At 42.7% G+C, this 24,309-nt stretch overlaps 3 protein-coding genes across 3 annotated transcripts in view; all 3 read left to right on the forward strand.

Moving 5' to 3' along the window:
• The first annotated feature begins 478 nt into the window (after positions 1 to 478).
• Positions 479 to 5,539, forward strand: LOC120022677 (membrane progestin receptor alpha-B-like). Its single transcript, XM_038966661.1, has 3 exons — positions 479 to 587; positions 2,719 to 2,973; positions 3,538 to 5,539. Exons 1-3 carry the CDS (start codon positions 580 to 582, stop codon positions 4,454 to 4,456), a joined length of 1,182 nt encoding a protein of 393 aa, XP_038822589.1. The 5' UTR covers positions 479 to 579; the 3' UTR covers positions 4,457 to 5,539.
• Positions 5,540 to 8,949: 3,410 nt separating this feature from the next.
• On the forward strand, positions 8,950 to 13,048 carry LOC120022621 (SH3 domain-binding glutamic acid-rich-like protein 3). Its single transcript, XM_038966596.1, has 3 exons — positions 8,950 to 9,073; positions 10,431 to 10,598; positions 10,758 to 13,048. Exons 1-3 carry the CDS (start codon positions 9,029 to 9,031, stop codon positions 10,824 to 10,826), a joined length of 282 nt encoding a protein of 93 aa, XP_038822524.1. The 5' UTR covers positions 8,950 to 9,028; the 3' UTR covers positions 10,827 to 13,048.
• Positions 13,049 to 19,096: 6,048 nt separating this feature from the next.
• The window catches only part of trappc9 (trafficking protein particle complex 9), a 293,236-nt gene continuing 288,023 nt past the window's right edge, over positions 19,097 to 24,309 (forward strand). The window contains exons 1-5 of the mRNA XM_038966127.1: positions 19,097 to 19,193; positions 20,244 to 20,388; positions 20,642 to 20,740; positions 21,096 to 21,451; positions 23,967 to 24,112. Of these exons, the coding sequence (XP_038822055.1) occupies positions 20,260 to 20,388; positions 20,642 to 20,740; positions 21,096 to 21,451; positions 23,967 to 24,112 (730 nt within the window). The 5' untranslated portion in view covers positions 19,097 to 19,193; positions 20,244 to 20,259. The remainder of the gene's footprint in view (positions 19,194 to 20,243; positions 20,389 to 20,641; positions 20,741 to 21,095; positions 21,452 to 23,966; positions 24,113 to 24,309) is intronic.

Consider the following 24,309-nt stretch of genomic DNA (forward strand, 5'->3'; position numbering starts at 1 on the left):
TTGAAATTTGGAGTTCTCACTTTTTTCATTTTCCAGTTTAATAGGGTGCGGTTTTTCAAAGAAATCTCGTTATTTATTCTCTCAGTATTCATCCCTTGATACTGTATCAACTCATTAATGAATTTCACCGTCATGTGAAACAACAGAGGGAAAACTAAAGTTGACTAGAAACAGTTGCACGGTGACTAGTCCTAAAGGTACGAGGGACAGTTCGCAGTCGATCATACGTCCACGCCAAAGTTTCCTGTAGCCAAGGTAAATAACACATTTCTTCTCTCTCTCCTCTGCTTGTAACGGCCGCCTACTTACTTGCCATTGGACACCTCATGTTCATATAAGACACGCATCTGTTGCATTCCAGTATCTGAGTGGTTGACAAGGCTGTCACCGGTCGGGGAGGCGTGACCGACCGATTACTGTCCGAGGGGGACAATGACGGACACAGTCGGACGATCATCACATCTGAAGGTGAAAGATCCCGCGGAGGGTCCTGCTGCGCTGAGTGTTCAGGAGCCGTCTGATGTAGGCTAATAAAGTAAGCCTACAGTAGTAGCCTTGAAGAGGAAGAAGAACACGCACATGCATTGGTATTTCCTCTCTCGTCTTGTGCAATATTCTCTAACTTTTTACTTATCACGTGAAACAGTGTACGCAAAAAGAGCACAAGTATAGCCTATACAAAATGAAATTGAATGCATGTCAACATGTTCAATTATAGTATTTGATGGGCGTGAAATAGGTTTTTCTGATTTTTGGAAGAGAGCAATGTCAGAAATGTATTTCTCACTGATTGCTCTGCCTGCCTCTCTCCACAGCCTTTGTCACTCAAACATGGGAGAGGCTGGAGGGAGAGATTTATACTGTAGGTTTATGTGAGGTCTTGATTGAGTTATTATTGTGTGTCAACGATATTTAGTCAGTGGGTGCCACCGTGTAAATTCCTCAGTCACATTAGCCATAGGCAAACACTTGACAGGGTTGACAGTAGGAAATAGGTGTTGCTGAGATTTGACTGAATTTGCCTTGTTATCATGTAAGGATCCCGTTTTGAAGGTGTTGCAGCTACATTTCTGTTCATTAGCGACTCTGTTTTATCAGATGTGGGCATGTGGCCAGTACCTAATAATAAAGTTGAAGTTACTGTGTAAACATGTCTGATAGTATGTCTGCATCTGAAAATGCATTCTTTCACCAGTTCAGGAAAGGAACATTTTATTACTTGATAAAAACTTGCTTGCATCTTATGATCAGAAGAACACGGAGAGAGAGAGAGGACAACGTTTGAGTTTTCACCCTGAGGAAGGCGAGTGTATTATGAATTGAAACTGCATTAGAAATACATTTCAAGTGTGACTTTATCTGTTTCAATGTATACATTTGAATCAGATGTGTTTAGTTATTAGACCACCATCACATTTACATATTATTCATTTAGCAGACACTCTTATCCAGAGTGATTTACAGGAGCAATAAGGGTTAAGTTTATACAACACACTGCTTAGAAAGATATCCTTATCTTTTCTCTGTTCATCTTCAAGGTTGAAGAGTTCATGTTCTCCCTCCCTGTCCCCCATAGCATCGCTCCTTTCCCTCCTATCACTGTTTAGAGTGCAAACTACAGAGAGAAAGAATGGATCAGACACTGAGCATTAGAAGCTCAGGGCAAGGTCCATAGACAGTATAGTAGCCTAATCTGCAAGGTTAACTGCAGATTAAGGCTAACTACTGCTAATAAATTGGCAGGTCTGCTGCAGGAGTCAGAACAGGTCTGTTGTCATCTGGCCTCCTGCCCCTGTGGCCTTGGTGGCCCAGCCAGGTAGGGCCAGCATGAAGGGTGTCCTCTGATTGCCACCAGGCTAGTCCTCTCTTCTGAGGTGGCAGGATTTTACAGATAAACTGTGAAGGAGAACGTTCACTTGGACTAGAGACTCATTTTGAAGTAATTTGACTGCTGAAGCAGGTAGTGAGATGTGTTTCTATTTATTGAAGGAACTTGTCATTTAAAAAAAATATATATTTTATTTTACCCCCTTTTTCTCCCCAATTTCATGGTATCCAATTGTGTTAGTAATTACTATCTTGTCTCATCGCTACAACTCCCGTACGGGCTCGGGAGAGACGAAGGTCGAAAGCCATGCGTCCTCCGAAACACAACCCAACCAAGCCGCACTGCTTCATAACACAGCGTGCCTCCAACCCGGAAGCCAGCCGCACCAATGTGTTGGAGGAAACACCGTGCACCTGGCAACCTTGGTTAGCGCGCACTGCGCCTGGCCCGCCACAGGAGTCGCTGGTGCGCGATGAGACAAGGATATCCCTACCGGCCAAACACTCCCTAACCCGGACGACGCTAGGCCAATTGCGCGTCGCCCCACGGACCTCCCGGTCGCGGCCGGCTGCGACAGAGCCTGGGCGCGAACCCAGAATCTCTGGTGGCACAGCTAGCGCTGCGATGCAGTTCCCTAGACCACTGCGCCACCCGGGAGGCCCGGAACTTGTCTTTTTAACCTGTGTGTCAGATGTGTTTGGGGAGTCCTCCAACAAAGGTGATGTTTTTACTACAAATAGTTTTACTTACTCTGCAGTTTTAAAATAAATTAAGTAATTTTAAACCTCTTTTTATACTTATTTATTGTTTTTAAGCCTTTTAAGTGTTAGGGTAGGCCAGCTCTGAATGCTAAATGCTTTTCTAATGGTGTTACTCTCCTTCTTTTTCAGTTGCCATTCTCCTGAAACTATCCAGCCAGCAACAATAACAGTCCCACCATCCATCAGACCATCCCTCATGGCAACGATCGTCATGGAGAGGATTGGGCGTCTATTCATCAACCTCCAGCAGGTACAGGCGGTGCCCCAGATGCTGACAGAGGTCGCCCCCTCCATGCCCGGCACGCTACGGGACACCGAAGTTCCTGGGTTCTTCAGAGAGCGCTACATCCACGCCGGCTACCGACCGCTCCACCAGGGCTGGAGGTACTGTAACAGGATGTACTACAATACCCACAATGCTATGTAGAACATCCGGTTTTATTATAGTAAAGACATCTCTGAAGCTAACATAACTGTGTCCCGTCTCTGAAGCTAACATAACGGTGTCCCGTCTCTGAAGCTAACATAACGGTGTCCCGTCTCTGAAGCTAACATAACGGTGTCCCGTCTCCGAAGCTAACATAACGGTGCCCCGTCTCCGAAGCTAACATAACGGTGTCCCGTCTCCGAAGCTAACATAACGGTGTCCCGTCTCCGAAGCTAACATAACGGTGTCCCGTCTCCGAAGCTAACATAACGGTGTCCCGCCTCCGAAGCTAACATAACGGTGTCCCGTCTCCGAAGCTAACATAACGGTGTCCCGTCTCCGAAGCTAACATAACGGTGTCCCGTCTCCGAAGCTAACATAACGGTGTCCCGTCTCCGAAGCTAACATAACTGTGTCCCGTCTCCGAAGCTAACATAATGGTGTCCCATCTCTGAAGCTAATATAATGGTGTCCCGTCTCTGAAGCTAACATAATGGTGTCCCGTCTCCTTATCGATACAGGTACTACTTCCTTTCGCTGTTCCAGCGTCACAACGAGACCATCAACGTGTGGACCCACCTGCTGGGGTCTCTCCTTGTCCTGGTCAAGTTCCTCCAGCTGGCTGAGACGGTAGACTTCATCCATGACGCCCACGCCTGGCCCCTCCTCATCCTCCTCCTGTCCTCCCTGGCCTACATGGCCTGCAGCACTGTAGCCCACCTCCTGGCCGCCAAATCAGAGTTCTACCACTACTGCTTCTTCTTCCTGGATTACGTAGGAGTGGCTCAGTATCAGTACGGCAGCGCCGTGGCTCACTTCTACTATGCTGTGGAACCAGACTACCACCGGTGGGTCTCCTCGGTCTTCATGCCCACTGCCACCTTCCTCTGCTGCTTGTCCTGCCTGGGCTGCTGCTATGGGAAGTATCGCAACCACAGCCTGCGGGTCTGGGTCCGGAAGGTGGGGCAGGTGGTTCCCTCAGCTATGGCCTATGCCTGGGATACTAGCCCGGTGTTCCACCGCCTCCTCCTCTGGCCCACGTCGCACAGTGATGACATCACTGCCGTGGCCAGTGGCGTAGTCGGCGACCCGGCTATATCCTTCCATGTGGGCCAGGTAGCCTTCTTCCTCTCCAGTGCATTCTTCTTCACCAACCCACTTCCAGAGCGTCTGTTCCCAGGCCACTGTGATTTCCTGGGGCAGGGCCACCAGCTGTTCCACATCTTCTTGGTGATCTGTACCCTCTGTCAGATCCAGGCCTCTCACCTGGACTACCTGGGCCGACGGCCACTCTACACACAGCTACACGGAGAGGGAGGAGCAGCAGCCACTATCTATCTGGTTCAGTATGGAGCCACGCAGGTGGTCTGTATCTGTATAGCAGTCTTCATGGCGAGGAAAGTAAAACGGTTGCTTGACTGCAGAGACAAGTCCAAATGAATTGGCTTGGAGACTATGTAAGAGGGTAGGAAAGTTATAATCACTTCCCAGTGGGCAAAACCGGTTGAAATGGGTTGACGTTATTACAGCCAGAAACGTTTTCTCAGTTTTGCCCGCTGGGTTGGTACCAAAGTGATCAATGTGGCCTTGTTCGACTCCACACACACTGCCTTCCTTGCCTGCTGGAGTTTGTTTTTGAAATGTACATTTATATTATAATATTATGTTTCTCTACAGCACCTGTGTCCTTGAGAGAGTGTTGTTTACCTTTTACATAATGGAAGTTGAGGAAGCCTATCACTAGCATGGTCACAGATCTGTGACCATAAGAGTTGGCAAGACCGCACAAACAGATCTGGAACCAGGCTAGCCTAGCACTGAACAAAGCCTCAATGAGATGTAAGAATGTTGATAACTTGCATAGTACTTTCTATATTTGCTATGATTGCTCACTGTAATCCTAGAATAGATTTGCTTAGTAGTTCTCTGTTTTTCAGTTGGCATGGTGGTGTCAAATTATGTATGTAATGTACATTATCGTACATCTGTAAATTGTTGATGAGGTTATGTTCCATTGCTACATTTTCCTTTTGATTGACCATGAGGAGAAAAGAGTTCCCACTCTTACCCTGGTCTACCACTGCCAGGACACACTCTTCACTTCAGTGCTGTGATGTAAACCAGAGACAGGCTCTAATTGGCTCTTTCTGGACGATCACCATGGTGACCTATAATAAAACATTAGTTCAGCCAATTTGATTGAATAAAGGTGTGAGGACAACTCCCTTTATACATTGCAACACACATAGCCAATCCCAATTGGTTCCCCATGCCTTCTCCCTTTGCCATATTAAACCTTATGTGTTTGCAGATCTGAAGGGTGATAGGTAATACGTGTAGTGTTGGAGCTTCCACCATATTGCTTCCACCTTACAGACCTGCAATCACAGGGATATGGCCAAGGAGAAGGGCTAGGGAGTGTATTGGGACCGGCTTTGTTCATGTTTACCCTTTGTCCATTACTCTCTGATTGTGCCATATGGTGGTATCAGTAGAGGCTGCTGAGGGGAGGAGGGCTCATAATAATGGCTGGAGCAAATGGAATGGCATCGTGTTTGATGTATTTGATACCATTCCACTGATTCTGCTCCAGCCATTACCACGAGCCCGTCCTCCCAATTAAAGTGCCACCAACCTCCTGTGGGAGATATAGTTTCCCCTGACTGATGCAAAAAAATACCTTCACAGCAATGCAGTGTTATTATGACATGTCAGGAATCATAACAATTTGCAGGGCCTTCACATTTCAGAACTTTGTTAACTTTATGGCATTTGTAGAACAGCAATAAAAACTACTTGAAGCCCACACCCCTTTCCTTTCATTATTACTGCAACCTCAAACTTCCTTCCCCCCAGTGAAATAACCTCCGGTTTTGTGATGTGTCAATGTGTAGTTCATACATGCATGATCTATGAGCAGAATTACTGTCTTACCTCAATTAGCCACAAAATCCCTAGTTTGAAAGTGATTGCTAGCCAGACGCACACACAGTAGAGCGAAAGAGAGCAATGATGTGGTGATATCTGCACATTTGTGATGTAGTATGCAATTTTCTGAGACTTTTGGCTTGTCAGCGCTACTTTCAGAACTACTGGCTAAAAAGTGTATACAAAAGTACCGGATAATCTCTTTAAGAGTGGGAATCAGCAGTTGCTACATACATTTTGGGACATATAAATGAATTATATGTACCCATTAATTCTTTAAGAATATAACTTTATAAATACCTCGAGTTTTGCAGGGTTGGGGTCAATGACATAAAAATTCCAGTCAATTCAGGAATTACAATGACATTCCAATTCCTATTTTCTTCAATGTTTTTCAATGAGGAAAACTTGGAACTGGAATTTGGTTTACTTTCTAAGTTGACTGGAATTGAAATGGAATGGACCCCAACCCTGGAGCTTAGTTCAACTGTTGTTCCCCATCACAGCCCAAAATACAGCTTGTTTTACTCCAATGTTTGTAAACAAAGTCAATGTAAACAAACACTGTAAAGCATCAAAACATGGTTAAAACTATCATTTTGATTTCATGGATGGTCAGTCCTTGCATCCTTGCATTTTAGACTGGTTACATTTCTCCAGCCCCGTCTCTCAGCCTTTTACCGAAACAGTGGCTCAGAGTACATTTGATTTATGCTTCAAGTACTGATTGGCCCTTTTATGAAGGATGTAACCATTACATTGCTGCCACAGTATATTGCATCGTTTCTGTCTCCAAGCATTTCACGATGTTAAGCAGAGGTGTTGAAATATAGGGGATCGCTGCCCCCTTGTGGACAGGAAAATACTTTCATCTGAAACACAATATGTATCGGTATGCCACGAATCCATGGGAATAGCTCACATATCCATCCATTGTCTCCATATTGTATATAGCAGGTTGATTTGTTTCCTATTACATCACTAGAACGAATGTAACATTTGGAGCCTACTTTAGTAACCCTAGGAGTTGGTTTGATTGATGTAACATGGACACATTACAGCCTACTGTTCTATGTCCCATCAGAGTGCTGAAATTATCACTGTTATTTGTCCTCTGGTTGTGCTCTTCATTAAAGAAAGACGGAAAGTGATCCACAGTAGAAAATCCTCCACACAGTCCCTGTTCCACTGACTGTCACTAAGCATCAAAGATCCAACCCCACCGAGGCTATTTATAGTAGGCAATACGTTTGTTTTTGTGATAAACACTGTCCAAGTCAATGGAATAACCTCAGGTGCAATAATGGAATATATGGTAAGACCCCCATTGGAACTATAAGTAAATAACAGTTCTTTGTAAATCTGAATCAAGACTACTTTGGTCTCTGTGTAACTGATGTAATTGTCAACAGTATGCTAATGAAACTAGTTGAGCTTGGCATGGTGATGTAGACATTCATCACTGGCAGAGCAGCAGAGGGAAACGGGCCTGTTCCCTTCCATTGTGAGCCAGGCAGCAGGAGAATGTGGACAAAGTCCAAGTGTAGGGTTAGCTCCAGCTTTGTCTGCTGATTCAGGTTTTTCTTACATGGGATAAAGAGGAGCTGAGCTGGGTGGCTTGGCTGGCGGCAGTGGCTAAAGGCACTGAACAAACAATATCAGAACTTACCAAAGGGCGTTAAGTGCGCAAATTATAATATTGACATTAGTATACCAAAAGTATCTTAGGTTTAGTATCTGTATACTTGTGTCAGCCTCTCTGTCCACAATGAGATCTGTTTGTCCGAGCAGTTTCACCTCTCCTTATTCTTTGACTTTGACATTGAGATCACATAGCTTTCCTTCAGTGAACACAGCATTTCCCTGCCAGTCCCAGCCTGAACTTGACACTGATCAATAAATTATGTTGAATGTTGCTGATTGATCAGGTTTGCCAGGATACAGTCTGGGTGTCTGATTCCAGTTTGGGGCCTATTCCTGGTTTGTACAGTGCCTTTAGACATGGCGGTTGGAACTAAAGATATCTCATTTGGACTCATCAGACCAAAGGGCATATTTCCACCAGTCTAATGGCCATTGCTTGTGTTTCTTGGCAGAAGCAAGTATCTTCTTCTTATTGGTGTCCTTTAGTAGTGGTTCTTTGCAGCAATTTGACCATGAAGGCCTGATTCACGCAGTCTCCTCTGAACAGTTGATGTTGAGATGTGTCTGTCACTTGAACTCTGTGAAGCATTTATTTGGGCTGCAATCTGAGGTGCAGTTAACTCTAATGAATTTATCCTCTGCAGCAGAGGTAACTCTGGGTCTTCCTTTCCTGTTGCGGTCCTCATGAGAGCCAGTTTCATTATAGCGCTTGATGGTTTTTGTGACTTAACTTGAAGAAACTTTCTAAGTTCTTGAAATGTACCGCATTGACTGACTTTCATGTCTTAAAGTAATGATGGAGTGTCGTTTCTCTATGCTTATTCAAGCTGTTCTTGCCATAATATGGACTTGATATTTTACCAAATAGGGTTATCTTCTGTATACCACCCCTACCTTGTCACAACACAATTGATTGGCTCAAACTCATTAAGAAGGAAAGAAATTCCACAAATTAACTTTTAACAAGGCACACCCATTAATTGAATCGCATTCCAGGTGACTACCTCATGAATGCCAAGACTGTGCAAAGCTGTCATCAAGGCAAAAGGTGGCTACTTTGAAGAATCTTAAATATAAAATATATTTAGATTTGTTAAACACTTTTTTGGTTACTACATGATTCCATGTGTAATTTGATCATTTTGATGTCTTCATTATTATTCTACAATGTAGAAAATAGTAAAAAATAAAGAAAAACCATTGAATGAGTAGCTGTATCCAAACTTTTGACTGGTACTGTACATGTCACAGTCACATCAAATAGCCAACTAGTAGAACTTCAATCGACACACAGGACTTAAGGGTTGGTTGCACTGGCCCTTTAAACCACACAGCAAATATAGGCTTTCAGTCGCAGGAGGGAGAGGCGATTGATTGTAGGCTACGGCAAGAGAGCTGCTCTTCTGACCAACACACAAAGGGATATCGAGAATCGCAACTATGGGCGTCAAATTATATTATACCACCGTTACTGCATCCAGAGAGGTGAGATGAAACGGAGATTATTGATGCATTGTATTCTTGCAGGTGGATACATTTCTAACAGAGACCCTTTATGGGCCAGTCTGAAAGACACACCCAACGAAAGCCCTGTCAACGATCCATCGCAGGATCTGAAAAGCATACAATGCGAATTAGGTCAATATTGCAATTGTTTTGATATGTGGAGTTATTGATAATTCAGTCCACCATACAATCGATCGCAAGATTTTTGAAGAACGGGTTTATTTGGAGATTAACAAAACGCACCAGGAAATGCAAACTCAACTCGAAAATGTGGACGGAAGTCATATTGTTCAGTTTTATTTCCTTTATCAGTCTGCGTTAGGCGGTAGATCTCACGGGTCTATTAGAATAATGGGGACATATCGTTTTCGCATTCTGCAACCTACCTGATACAATCGATGCTGCTCTAGACAAATGCAACTAGGTTACTTGTCAACGATTGCTATCGTATACATGCCTACCTACCTGTACGGTGGATATGAACGATTTATGCTGTCTAAAAGCATTATAAACACAAACGCGTTTCGCTTTTAATGGAAATAGTCAAATTGATACAAATGTTGCAGTGTACTTCCCAAGAGTTTGCATTCGCTTGCGCCTGGATACAATCAATGTATGCAAATAATCGCGGTGAAACATCTGGTGTCGATTATAGGGGGATTTGTTTTTCGGTGGGCTCTGCGTTATACTGCCAAGTTAGCCATCGGGTCATATGATTCAGGATATTTTTGAATTGAAGACTTTGAAAATGTTTAGCCACGGGCTATGTAAAAACGCAAGGGATTGAGTCATTCGGTTTGCCACTAGCTTTCCTGTTTTCTAGTGTACATTTGAATCTGCTTTAAGTAGTGCGTGTTGGTGTGCCTTACTCATTGAATGCCAGGCTGCAGTTGGTGGGTGACCTAGGCGTGGTTACACATAGCAAACATATCCTCACAACTTCCGCAATCAGGCCCAACAAGATAGCATTGCACAATTAATAATCAACTAAACATTAGATAAGCTCTCTAGCTTTTATAGGCAAAGTAGACTATTTATATCTACTAGGCCTTTTTGTCTCAGAAGTGGTAATGCTACCCATCTATCTCTTTTTAACCACAGACAGTAAACAAAACAGATCTGACTGTTTGGTCCCTGGTACTACTAGTAAAACTTGAAACCTTTTCACACTATCGAACCAACCCAAACTTTCATATTGTACTTTTCAGCACTATGTGGAATATATAATGAGGCCAGTGCAGTACCGCTAGGCTCAGTTAAGCCAGGCTTGGCTCAGTAGTGTGAAAAGGGTAATGGATCCCTGACCCTGAACTGACCCTTTCCTCTCCCCCTCCAGGTGAAGTCTCAGCAGGCGGAGGTGATGAGGATCCTGGAGAGTAAGAGCATCCAGTATGAGCTGATTGACATCTCAGTGGGCGGAGAGGTCAGGGACGAGATGAGAAGCAAGGCAGGGAACCCCACGGCTGTCCCGCCACAGATCTTCAATGAGGACCAGTACTGTGGGGTAAGGATTTGTGAGATCAGACAAACACACAACCACAACACTGTCAAACGGTATGCAGATTGTGAGTATAGACAAAGGTTTTAACTTAAAGATGGCATAAGCATGTTATGACCCCCTTTTATATAATATCTTATACTCTGTTTGGTCTCTTTCCTCCAGAACTATGACATGTTTTCAGACGCAGTGGAGGAGGACAAAGTGCAACAATTTCTGAAGATGGCGTGTTGAGGAAGAGTTGTGTGTCTTCCCCCCCAGGGCAGGCCCGTTGACTAACCCCCTGCCCGCTGGCGGTGCTCACCCTCCTTTGTCTCAATGCCGTGATGAATGCCAAATACAACCAACCAATCAAGACACACACTCACACACACACACCTGTTCCCACCCCACTGGACACTTACCTAACCACTGTTAATATAATTGTTTGTTTTATACAGCACTTATTATGCTCCCTCTGTTTTCTTCGTCATTGTTTCCCTTTGTGGTCCTTCCTGGTCAGGCCCTGGGTTCAAATGCTTTTAAATCATTTCAAATACTAAAGTTGTGCTTGATTTAAGCGTTCCTGTTGCAATTGAACCAATAGAAAAGACTAAAAAGGCCAAATCCCACCCACCTGGCACTCCATGCAGACTAAAGAAAATGCTCAAAGATTTGGAATGGTATTTGAACCCAGGTCTGCATGTGTTCATGTCACTAATCAGTCTTAGTCTGCTCTGTGGGATCAGTGGAACTGCTCAATCTAGATGTGTGGTAATTAGGTCAGGTAATCTGGGCTGCCTACCTGTGATTAATGAAGATCCACTAATCCAGAGGCTAACATTACCAGAAATCTATGTTCATGATCGTTCCCTTGCCCAAGAGGAGAAATGTACTTTTTATTCCCTATATTGTGGACTACTTTTGGCCACAGTCCTGGTCAAATGTAATGTACTATGGCTGCGTTTACACAGGCAGCCCAAATCTGATCATTTCTTTTCACTGATTGGTCTTTAAACCAGTCACATCAGATCTTTTTCAGAGCTGATCTGATTGGTCAAAAGACCAATAAATTAAACAAGCTCAGAATTGGGCTGCCTGTCTAAATGCAGCCCATGTAGAGAATAGGGGTGCCATTTCAGACCAAACAAACAGAATGCTTGGTTATTATCACTTAATCTTATTAACAGTGTTTTTTGATTTTTTTCTTACCTGGCCTTCTTGATTTGCATGTTGTTCATATCGACAGACAGAAGCCATTTTGATACATAATTGTAGGTGAATGTAGTCTGGAGAATGTGGAAGCCAACAATCACAGAACCTTAAAGACATGTGAATTGTGGTAGAGACAGAATAAGTTAATTGGATTCTACTTTGGTCCAAAACATTTCAATGCTTAACAGACTAATGGTGTCAAAGGTCCATGCTGGAAAGGTGACTCCACTGTGGAGAGTTTACAGATGGATAGTCAGCTTTGACCTCTCAATATAGTCTTATTTTACTCTCTGTTAATGCATTCCAAAGAGACCTCTTACATTTGCTGGGAATGGCCTGATCCTCAATCTTTGGTCTTCCAGAAATAGACATGTTATGGGACATTAGGGGACATGTTATGGGACATGTAGTGCCAGTAACGTTACACTGTTACTGGCACTACAGCTGTACATCCTTACTATAAGAGAGCTGAGCTTGAGTAATAGAGCCCCTGAATTTAGAATCTGTTGACTGTTTAGGATCTTCATTCCTGATCTAGCTGTGATGTCCATCTCCATCCAGCTTGAAGATGCAATAGATAACTATGCACTTAACTCTGCCTCACATTCTGTTGTACTGACTCTTGGCTACTGAGTGGAAAGACAAATTGTTTCAGACTGAATTGACTCATTCTCAGCCTTAGATAAAACTCACTCGCCACATGAGGGAGTTGAAGGCCTAACTTTTAGTGCTTCAAGTGTCTACTACTCTGTTTCGTCAAGCTGGGGTTTCTTTGATGGGATGTGAAAAACCTATGTGCTGTTTCATGTGTAGTCTCACATCTTTTTCATCCTTGTTTTAGAAAAATATTGCCCCCCAATCTAATCCCTGCACTTGAGCTGCCCTATCACTATAACCCCTGGTTCCACACAGGATCCTTGATTTTCATTTACCTCAGGTGAATTCGGGCAACGCGACCCCAAACGCATAGTATATTTGGGTATATAGGTGTGGGACCTCTACTTTGTAATGGCAGCATTAACAGACAATGTTTGTGCACTGATTTGTCAGTTGATGGTGGTAGATGTCTTATTGGTCCATGATGTGTAGCTATTCACTATCAACTATATGTTCAACATTTCATGTCTTTCTCTTTGAGCTGCTTTGCTTTTGGACCAAAGTCCCTTTGGCCAAAATAAAGAAAAAATGTAATATACAGAATGAGATGTCTTCCAAGAAGATTGTGAAAAAGGGTCAAATAAAATGGAATGTCTAATAGGTCCATTTGTGTTTTGCTGAATTACAAGTCTGATGGTTTAAAAAGTGAATCAAGTGACTCAGTTCAAGTTGATTAATTTGGACTTGTGTGTTATGAACATATTCTTTATTGTACAATACTATTACAAATACAATTACAAAGCTCTCAAAACAAAACAAAAACAGTATATACATCAGATAGTATATTGATTCAGGGGCACTTTTCTTCCAGTTCACATAGCTTGATTAAAACATAATCTTTCCATTTGCAGTTCTCTCCATCTCATTGAGGAATGTTACAGGGCCTTGTACATCCTGCTGCTGCCCACTCTACACAGTGCCAGTCTGTAATTGACAAGTACTAATCTGCCCAACCAAACTCCACCCCCAATGAAATGGAGGCTGAATATTTTGATTCTTGGTGGACAGTGAGTACAAAGGTGGATCAATGTGCCATGCTGTGCAGGTTTTTCATTGAGTTTACAGATAAAAAGCTCAACATATACAGTATAGAATACTAGCTTATTAGTTTCAAACCTTTATTCAGGTTGTGCCCATGACCAAAAACATGACATACAGTTGAAGTCGGAAGTTTACATACACCTTAGCCTCCCCCTTTTTCCTCCAAACATAACGATGGTCATTATGGCCAAACAGTTCTATTTTTGTTTCATCAGACCAGAGGACATTTCTCCAAAAAGTACAATCTTTGTCTCCATGTGCAGTTGCAAACCGTAGTCTTGCTTTTTTATGGAGGTTTTGGAGCAGTGGCTTCTTCCTCGCTGAGCGGCCTTTCAGGTTATGTCAATATAGGACTCGTTTTACTGTGGATATAGATACTTTTGTACCTGTTTCCACCAGCATCTTTACAAGGTTCTTTGCTGTTGTTCTGGGATTGATTTGCAGTTTTCGTATGTTCATCTCTAGGAGACAGAAAGCGTCTCCTTCCTGAGCGGTATGATGGCTGCGTGGTCCCATGGTGTTTATACTTGCATACTATTGTTTGTACAGATGAACGTGGTACCTTCAGGCATTTGGAAATTTCTCCCAAGGACGAACAAGACTTGTGGAGGTCTACAATTTTTTTTTCTGAGGTCTTGACTGATTTCTTTTGATTTTCCCCTGATGTCAAGCAAAGAGGCACTGAGTTTGAAGGTAGGCCTTGAAATACATCCACAGGTACACCTCCAATTGACTCAAATTATGTCAATTAGCCTATCTGAAGCTTCTAAAGCCATTACATAATTTTCTGTAATTTGTTTGCTGTTTAAAGGCACAGTCAACTTAGTGTATGTAAACGTCTGACCCACTGGAATTGTGACACAGTGAATTATAAGTGAAATAATCTGTCTGTAAACAATTGTTGGAACAATGACTTGTGTCATGCACAAAGTAGATGTTCTAACCGACTTGCCAAAACTATAGTTTTTTAACAAGAAGTTTGTGGAGTGGGTGAAAAACGAGTTGTAAGGACTCGAACATAAGTGTATAAAAACTTCCGACTTCAACTGTAAGTAAAAATACTTTAAAGTACTACGTCGTTTTAAGTCGTTTTTTGGGGTATCTGTACTTTACTTTACTATTTCTATTTTTGACAACTTTTACTCTTACTTCACACCATTCCAAAGAAAATATTGTACTTTTTACTCCATACATTTTCCCTGACAACACAAAGTACTCATTACATTTTTAATGCTTTTCAGGACACGAAAATTGTGAAATTCACACTTATCAAGAGAACACATGGTCATCCCTACTGCCTATTGTCTGGCGGACTCACTAAACACAAATGCATCTTTTGTAAATAATGTCTGAGTGCTGGAGTGTGCCCCTTGCTATCCGTACATATATATATATATAAAAATGGTGCCATCTGGTTTGCTTAATATAAGGAATTTGAAGTGATTTATACATACTTTTGATACTTAAGTAATTAAGTACGAGTCCTATATCGACATAATCTGAAAGGCCGCTCAGCAAGGAAGAAGCCACTGCTCCATAACCGCCATAAAAAAGCCAGACTGGGCCTCCCGGGTGGCGCAGTGGTCTAGGGCACTGCATTGCAGTGCTAGCTGTGCCACCAGACACTCTGGGTTCGCGCCCAGGCTCTATCGCAGCCGGCAGCGACTGGGAGGTCCGTGGGGCGACGCACAATTGGCCTAGCGTCTTCCGGGTTAGGGAGGGTTTGGCCGGTAGGGATATCATTGTCTCATCGCGCACTAGCGACTCCTGTGGCGGGCCGGACGCAGTGCGCGCTAACCAGGTCGCCAGGTGCACGGTGTTTCCTCCGACACATTGGTGAGGCTGGCTTCCGGGTTGGATGCGTGCTGTGTTAAGAAGCAGTGCGGCTTGGTTGGGTTGTGTTTCGGAGGACGCATGGCTTTCGACCTTCGTCTCTCCCGAGCCCGTACGGGAGTTGTAGCGATGAGACAAGATAGTAACTACTAACAATTGGATACCACGAAATTGGGGAGAAAAGGGGGTAAATAAAATAAAAAATTAATAATAAAAAAAAAGAGAAGCCAGACTATGGTTTGCAACTGCACATTGGGACAAAGATCATACTTTTTGGAGAATTGTCCTCTGGTCTGATGAAACAAAAATAGAACTGTTTGGCCATAATGACCATCGTTATGTTTGGAGTTAAAAGGGGGAGGCTTGCAAGCCGAAGAACACCATCCCAACTGTGAAGCACGGGGGTGGCAGCATCATGTTGTGGGGGCGCTTTGCTGCAGGTGGGACTGGTGCACTTCACAAAATAGATGGCGTCATGAGGAAGGAAAATTATGTGGATATATTGAAGCAACATCTCAAGACATCAGTCAGGAAGTTAAAGCTTGTGGCCATCACACAGCCCTGACCTCAATCCTATAGAAAATTTGTGGGCAGAACTGAAAAAGCATGTGCGAGCAAAGCCTACCAACCTGCCTCAGCCTACCAACCATTTCTGTCAGGAGGAATGGGCCAAATTTCCCCAACTTATTGTGGGAAGCTTGTGGAAGGCTACCCGAAATGTTTGATCCAAGTTAAACAATTTAAAGGAAATGCTACCAAATACTAATTGAGTGTATGTAAACTTCTGACCCACTGGGAATGTGATGAAAGAAATTAAAGCTGAAATATATAAATGTCTCTAGTATTATTCTGACATTTCACATTCTTAAAATAAAGTGGTGATCCTAACTGACTTAAGACAGGGAATTTTTACTTGGATCAAATGTCAGGAATTATGAAAAACAGAGTTTAAATGGTGTATGTCAACTTCCCACTTCAACTGTAAGTACATTACACCAGTGACTTTACATGTTGCATTTACAGTTTTGTTCTGTGTATTATAACCAGGTATAAGTCAATAAAAAACAACTTATTTAGAAGCTGAGTGGAATTGACCTCATCAAGACATGCAGCAAATACATTTCACTGCTGTGTATTTCTGTTTACACACAAGCACTTCCTCAATTTGTATTGGTTTCAAGTAGGCCTAGTCTTTGTTTATCGACAGCAAAAACAAACAGTTGAGTAAGTCTTTAGTACGAAACTCATCAAGGTATTCAGAAAGAATACTGTTCAATATCCAATGGTAAATCTTACAGCCTAGCTTTAAAGTATTCACATAAAAATACCAGGTATCCAACTAAGAATATAAATGTAATTATTCTGTCTGTTAATAATACATTGTTGGATTTTATATTATTGTGTGCAGAGAAACGGGTAGGCAAAGGAAAATATGATTTTTGTTTGAATCGAAAAAATAACACACAATCTAGGGGCTTGTTTATGGTTATAGATTTTTTTCATGATTCTTTGAATTGTTAAAACTGTCCCTCACACCATCTTGCTAAATATGAAACAAACTTCGAGGTTCTCCGGTACTTTTGTATACTTTTTAGCCAGTAGTTCTGAAAATAGCGCTCACTAGCCAAAAGTGGTCTCCAGAAATTGCATACTACTTCATATGTGTGGATATACTATACAGCATTCTACAACAAATGTGCAGATACTGTATGTGCACCATGTCATTGCTCTCTTTCTTGCTCTGCCGTGTGCATAATCTGCCTCTTGCTTGCTGACACTCAAATGGTGAGCAGCTGAAGCTCATTGGTTGAACTAATAAAATAGTCGCTTTCAAACTAGGTGTTTCATGGTAAAACAGTAATTCTGTATGCATGAACTACATCGACAAATCCAGCCCAAAACGGGACGTTTAAAAAATACTTAGTACACGACAAAGTTCCGGAGCAGTCTTTAACAACCACATTTGGCAACTGACATTTAAGCATGGTGTTGTAATACTTTGTACAAACGTATTTAAGAACATATGATTGTGCAGCGTCTTTTTGGCCTAACAGTTTCTTCAAATCCAGGCTGATCGGGGTCTGCTACTGTGAGCTCTGCGTGTAACAAATCCGGTATCAGGATAAATAAATAGCAAGGTCTGCTAACTTTCTTTAATTATGTTTAATTAACGCAAACAATAAATGGCAAATGCAATTTTCGTATATACGGGTTCGCTGTAACCCCGCGCAGGGTAAAACAGGGAACTGGCAGGAAGTACGTAAACAGCTGTTCTTATACCGTGATGACGTAGTTCCAACGCGTCTGTTGGCCTATCACAGTAGAGGCTGAGCGTGGTTTAAACTTTGCTCAGCCTATCGCCGGTACTCAGACTGGTCCCCCTTCTCTCAGATGTCCGCATCTGGTCGTTGCGTAGATTAGATCCGTCTTGTGTCTCCCCCCGATTCTACATTCAAACAGTTCCTTATTTGGTATTGTCCAGTGCCCTACCCTCCCTGGTTGGCCCAGAGATATGCACCCCTCCCCTCTCCAGATTGACCACAGCTTTTATGGCCTGTCACTCTATGTTGGTCAGTCTTTACACACATACATCTGTATTGTTTGTGTGTGTGTGTGTGTAACAAAACAATATTCATCTTCATACAATATGGTAGCAGGCTATTGTGCATAAACATAAATCCTAACACTACCAATCTAGGAGAGGAAAACATGAGTAGCGCCAGCGATGAGGGAGAGTTGGCTGCTGCAACTTCTTCTTCTACTTAACAGTTGTTTGGCAGATCATAACCGATAATGTGCTTACACTGCCACCTACTTTACTGGAGTGTGAGGCCGGCCAAGGCCTACCCACACCTGTTATTCTATTACCCAGTCGTGCATTTTTTATAAAATAAAATAAAGCCCTACATAACTCACTAACCCCCGTCCAACCTCTGACCCTATCAAACAAACTCTAAATGATACAGTTCACACAATATAATAACACATACCCAGTTTTCTCTATTACACATTTCAGTATCATGTTTTCTTAAAGTTACTGTCCAGTGAAAATCTCACTATGTTTTAAAGTTTATATTCTGTTAACTTTGGGTATCCAAATAATGTTTTGAACTTGCCCTATATGTATTTGTGGCCAAAGCATAAATTGGAGAAAAAACACTCCACCTCAAAGTTCTCAAACAGAGACAAACAAAATGTTACTTTAACAGTAAGCATGCATTTCAGCTGTTAGCCTTCCTCTGGGTTTTACACAATGAAGAATGAAGGAGGATTTGATATATTTAAAAATGGTCTTCTATGGGTTCAGGGACCTATAACAATGGGAATACAACACAACACGTGATGTGATTGGTAAATGAGTTGCAAAAATCGGACCAATAGGGGGCGGGTTTGAAATGTGTTAAAGCCTGCCTTTATTCAGTCTGTAAGAATAACAATCTGTAAAACAGCAACGAAATCTAAGGGCAGAAACGCGTTGGCGTTACGTTTAACATAAAATAAGCACTTGTATCATTGTACTGTGCTCCAAGAGTTGCTGAATTTCATTTTCATGGGTGAGATAATAAAATGTATACGAAACACAAATTTAACAACTTTGGAAATATATTTTTGCCATTCAATGTAATATCCAGGTGAATGTTTTTTTGTTGTTGCCAGTAGTGCAACCAAATCTAAATTCCAGGTTGCACAGCAAAATACTTGGGATGGAGTATGGGAGTCCACAGTATCAGCAGTGGGCATAGGAGGGCAGTGATGCACGCTATTCATAGTATTTGTCAATGTAACTGATAGAGAAGAAGAGTTCATTCGGGAAGCTGTCTGTTTTTACTAACGAGAATTGGACTGTCAAACGTTTCTGTCACAATATATATCAAGGTAACTTCAATTCTTGGCATGTTTTGATAAATAAATGTTGCATTGTTTGTGGCTGAGGAGTCAACAAGCCTGACGATAGTTTAACAACCAGGTATCATACCAACATTAGCTAACTAGAGACAGTCAGTGTCGCTAGCTAGGTAAGCTTGCCATTCTTCTGTAAATATTGATGGCAGAAATAATCCCATTCTTGAATATAAATGGGGACTGTAGAATGAAAGTAAACAGGACATGTAGGACTTCCTAATTGACATTTTTGAAGTTGTGTCTTTTACTGAAACAAACGTATCTTAGCTATGTGGTTAGCTAACTAGGTTGGCTAGCACAGTATACTAGTATCTTTGTTTTTAGCTAGCTAGATAGATCCTTTATACTCCAGCTTGAAACTGTCTTATGGTCGGTGTTGGTAAGAATGGACAACACGTCACGCAAGCGATGTATGTAGTTTGCAATTCCTTCGAACGACTGTCTTCTCAACAGTTACCTCAAATAACCTTAGTGAGAGAGTTGAGATATTGGGTGGGTGCAGGCTTTTGCTCTAACCAAGCAGTAACCTGATTATGGTACGAATGCTTTTGAATCAAGTGTGCTACTAGCTCTGTCAGTGATGTCACATCTTGACTGGTATGTGTGGAGGGAATTTAGCTAGATGTTGAGGAATTAAGGTCATACTGTAGCCCGACTGGGCCCCGAACCCCGGTCCAGCGACTGTCAAGCAAACACCTTAACAGCTAAGCAAGGAGGTCAGAAAAATTGACGAGGTCGTTAGGTATTGGTTAAAGGTCGCTGCATTACCCCCTTCCTTCAGGAGACCGTGTCCCCACTCTTCTCTATACTAAGTCCCTCATGTGTACACACCTTTCCGATGGCAATCCCACTTTGGACACCAATGTAGCAAATTCAGGGGGTTGCCCCGACCTGGACTCAAATGCGGGTCCAGCAACTGTCAAGCCAATACCTTAACTGCTACGCCAAGAGGTCCGAACCTGTTGACGACGTCGCTAGGTATTAGACCGCTACAATATGTTTCTGTTTTCCCCTGCTCCTCAGAGCTCATGAGAAGGAGATGAGTGTCCCAGACTACATGCAGTGTGCTGAGGACCATCAGACGGTCCTGGTGGTGGTCCAACCTGTGGGCATCGTCCCTGAAGACCAGTTCTTCAGGATCTACAAACGCATTGCCTCTGTGGCCCAGGTCAGCATCCATGTGTACTAGCTATAAGTGTGTCCTAAATTACACCCTGTTCCAGGGCCCGCTCTGGTCAAAAGTAGTGCACTATATAGGGTGGCATTTGGGACACACATAGGCCTATGTGTTATTATTTATTGAAATACGTAACCCCAGGCCACCTTATTTGTTTTTTATGTAAATGTTTTATCGTTGGATGCTGATTATCAAATGATCCCTATTTTGTTGTGTGTTGTCTTTTCGTGCCATTGAAACGAAGGTGTCCATCCGGGACTCCCAGCGGAACCTCTATATCCGTTACCGCCACCACTACCTTCCTGAGAACAACGAGTGGGGAGACTTCCAGACACACCGCAAGGTTTGTTGTTTTGAGGCTTTTATTGTTCCTATTCTTTTGCCGTCTTTGGGTTTCAGAAATGCGCTTAGTTTTTTTATGTGTCCTGCACAGCAGCCTTCCGCAAACCTTTCCTTGGGGATCCGCAGCTGTTCCATGTATTTGAACTATTCCAGAGTTAGCATACCTGATTCAACTAATCAAAAAGCACTTGACTACAAGAATTACAGTAGGTGTGTTAGTTTAGAGCTACAACAAAACGGTTAAACGTCTGGAGGTCCCAGAGGAGAGTTTTGAGAATCTCTGCTCTACAGTATCCGTGTCTTTTTGTCCTGTGCAAGAATTTCCTCTCAGGAATAATAAAGTCCTGTCTGTTTAGGTGGTGGGCCTCATCTCCGTGACGACCTGTGGTTCGGCTAAAGAGTGGCCCCAGACGTTGGACCGTTTCCACAGCCAGAAGGAGGTGTTTGGAGCCACGCTGTACGACTCACGGCTCCTGGTGTTCGGGCTGCAGGGGGAGATAGCAGAGCAGCAGAGGACGGATGTGGCCTTCTACTCTAGCTATGATGACTGTCCCAATGTGGAGAAAAGGGTGGAGGACTTTGTGGAGTCCATCTTCATTGTGCTGGAGTCCAAGAGGCTGGATAGAGCCACGGACAAGTCTGGGGATAAGATACCACTGCTCTGTGTTCCCTTTGAGAAGAAAGACTTTGTGGGGCTGGACACTGATAGCAGGTGAGTTGTCTTTTCTTCTGCACTCTATTTGGCTTTTAGAGGTTTGGAATCATCCACATTTCTTGCTGCCTATGTAATCTTTCAGCTGTTAAATGAATTTGGAACCAACAAGATAATTGGTTATTAAACACTTTCTATGTGCCTGTACTGTGACTGCAGAATGTATAAACAGTCTATTAGTTTTACAATTGATAAATGCCTGAATACTATATTTGCCAAGTGTAGCCTAACATGCTGACCACACCGCTCGCGTTACGTGCGCGAGCGTGGCAAAATAAATGTACACATACATGTTATTCAATCATTGAACCCACACTGCTCGCAAGCATCTGTGTAGTCAGGCGCTAAAATAGAACTTGGTTCTATTTGTGACGCTTGACATGCTGCAAGTCCCGCCTCTCTTGTCTCCTCATTGGTTTTTAGGAGCATACACCGACGTAGGTGATTTAAAATATGAACGGAGGTCCACACTCCAGTCCAGTTGGTAGTGGTAATACACCTTAAAGTTGGTTGCCAACCACCATATAAAGTCCAAAGAAGAAGAAGCCTGGAGGAGAGATTAATAGAAACTAACTCGGTTTACACTTTTATCTGTGGATTAATTGTCGGAGTAGAGGACCTTGTGCATTTCATGTAAAATAATAACCCAATGTTTATATCCCAGGACAGATTAGCTAGCAACAGCAAGCTAGCTAGCTAAATTGCCATAAATGTTAAATGCTTTTTGACCTGTCCCCAAATGAATATAGTTGGTTCAGAGTTCATTTTGATATTTCAACCTGCGTGTCCTGATCACGTCTGGTGTGGAAGGACAAAGTGAATTAGCGGACGATGGCGCACGCGGTGTACTCAGCATGTAATGGTTGTTAGATGGTTGTTTCATGATTGTTACAAGGTGATGGTAATTACACTAACAACATTGTTGTGCTAATGTTTGTTATACGGTGATGGAAAAATCCTGACCTCAGTGTTTCTGTGATGTCCATTGTCAAGATAGCGTTGTCATTGCATTAATGTTGCTAAGGACAACAGTCAACCTTGCGTGTTTATTTCCCTGTTTATTTTTGTTAAAAAGAAATGTTGCTTCTTTCCTTTTTTCTTTGTGTATCTTGGTTACTTTATTTGTCTTTCTCATTTTTTTCTTTCATACTGTCCTGTGAGTTTATTGTTGGGTGTGAAAAGGTGAGACGCTGTTAGACACATTGCTTTAGTGATTAAGTCCATCCCAGTTCCATCAGCTTAAGCCCCGGCCCTAAAGCACTGCCCAGGCCCTACCTCAGTGTTCTTGTGCATGGGTTCATAGCTTAGATCCAAACTCATCACTCCTCTCAACTCTGTATGCAATAAAACCATACGGGTTCAGAAGGAGCTGATAGTTTGGACGTGCAGAATACATGACACTATCGGTGACTGAGGCTTGTGAAGGCTGGTTCACTTAAACAGTGAGGCTATCCTATCTATACTATTATGTGCTTGTGAAGGTTTGTCCAGCCTTTCAGGAACTTGATGATTGGGAAGGTTGTGTCACTTGACCCGAGCATGACTGGGTGAATAAGGTCTACTCTAATTCTTCACACATTCTATAACATGGATCTCATATCTTCTACTATATTCTGCTGCTACTACACTTTAACATGGATCTCGTATATCCGTGATTCATGGAGGGATGCTTCAACTTTCGCTAGGATTATTATTGCACCTACTTATTGAAACATGACTTTCAATATGGTATCAATGTTCTTCTGAGCAGACCATACATAATGTATTGCTCATCATTTCATTTCACAAACTAAGCTAACAAATGGTTACAGGCCTACTTTTTTTCAACTGAAAAGTTTAGGCCCAACTCATACTGAATCTGAACAGTATGAGCTATTGTACCATTAATTCACTAATAGTATGGAAATAAACCCCATTTAGCCACATTGACACAGCATCATGCTCTCTAGGTAAAACAATGTCAGGTGGGTTTGACCCTGGACCTTCCCAGTATCTCAGGCTCCAGGAAAGAGTTAGACAGACAGAGGTCTTGCACTCGTATTAAACTGGCCCCCTTTTTTATTTTGTTAGAATTACAAACTGTGGTGATGTCTGCCCCCTCTTCAATCCTTGTGTGTTTAATGTGCAAGACTTCAGGATCAGGGTGGTTCTGGTTATTTCTCTCTATTGGGTTCTCCCCTCCCAAAACCTTGTCTCCCTTGCTTGTGCTGTCCCACCCCACACGCACCCCCTGTAACTGATGAGATTCATTCAACAGCGAGTCTCCTCTGCTAGCACCCAATGGTACCTGGGTAAGAAAATACATTATGCTAAAATTAAGACTTTTGTTTGGGAAACCGTACGAATGAGAGAGAGAGAGAGAAGACAACGAAAGAGGGTTTTTGTAAAAATGACTTAAAAAGTAAACCCTACTTGGATAATTGTTCACTGTAACGTGGACAAAGTTGTATTGTCTATGGATATCTCTACGACATCTGACACACTAGTTGATGTTTCCCTCCTCCTCCTCATTTAGGCACTATAAGAAGCGTTGCCAGGGCCGTATGAGGAAGCACGTTGGGGACCTATGTTTGCAGGCAGGCATGTTGCAGGATGCCCTGGTCCACTATCACATGGCTGTGGAGCTGCTCCGCTCCGTCAATGACTTCCTGTGGCTGGGGGGTAAGACATGGCTCCTCCTCTTCCTGCTCTTTTCTTAGATCCCATAAAGCAGGGTTGGATACTCTGCAGGTTTTTGCTCCGACCCTACTATAACACACCGGATTCTATTAATCAGCTGCTCACCATGACCTTGAAGCAGATGAGGATCTGAGTCAGGTGTGCTACAACAGGGTAGTAGCAAAAACCTGCCAAGCCCA

Source organism: Salvelinus namaycush, chromosome 27, assembly GCF_016432855.1.
Source record: "Salvelinus namaycush isolate Seneca chromosome 27, SaNama_1.0, whole genome shotgun sequence".
NCBI classification, from domain to species: domain Eukaryota; kingdom Metazoa; phylum Chordata; class Actinopteri; order Salmoniformes; family Salmonidae; genus Salvelinus; species Salvelinus namaycush.

What these genes read in the sequence shown, in the direction of transcription:
- LOC120022677 (XM_038966661.1), top strand. An exon ending in CCGCTCCACCAGGGCTGGAG is followed by an intron (nt 2,974 to 3,537) that starts GTACTGTAACAG and finishes TTATCGATACAG; the next exon opens with GTACTACTTCCTTTCGCTGT.
- LOC120022621 (XM_038966596.1), top strand. Translation starts at nt 9,029, where the DNA reads ATGGGCGTCAAATTATATTATACCACCGTTACTGCATCCAGAGAG. An exon ending in CCGTTACTGCATCCAGAGAG is followed by an intron (nt 9,074 to 10,430) that starts GTGAGATGAAAC and finishes CTCCCCCTCCAG; the next exon opens with GTGAAGTCTCAGCAGGCGGA. An exon ending in ATGAGGACCAGTACTGTGGG is followed by an intron (nt 10,599 to 10,757) that starts GTAAGGATTTGT and finishes TCTTTCCTCCAG; the next exon opens with AACTATGACATGTTTTCAGA.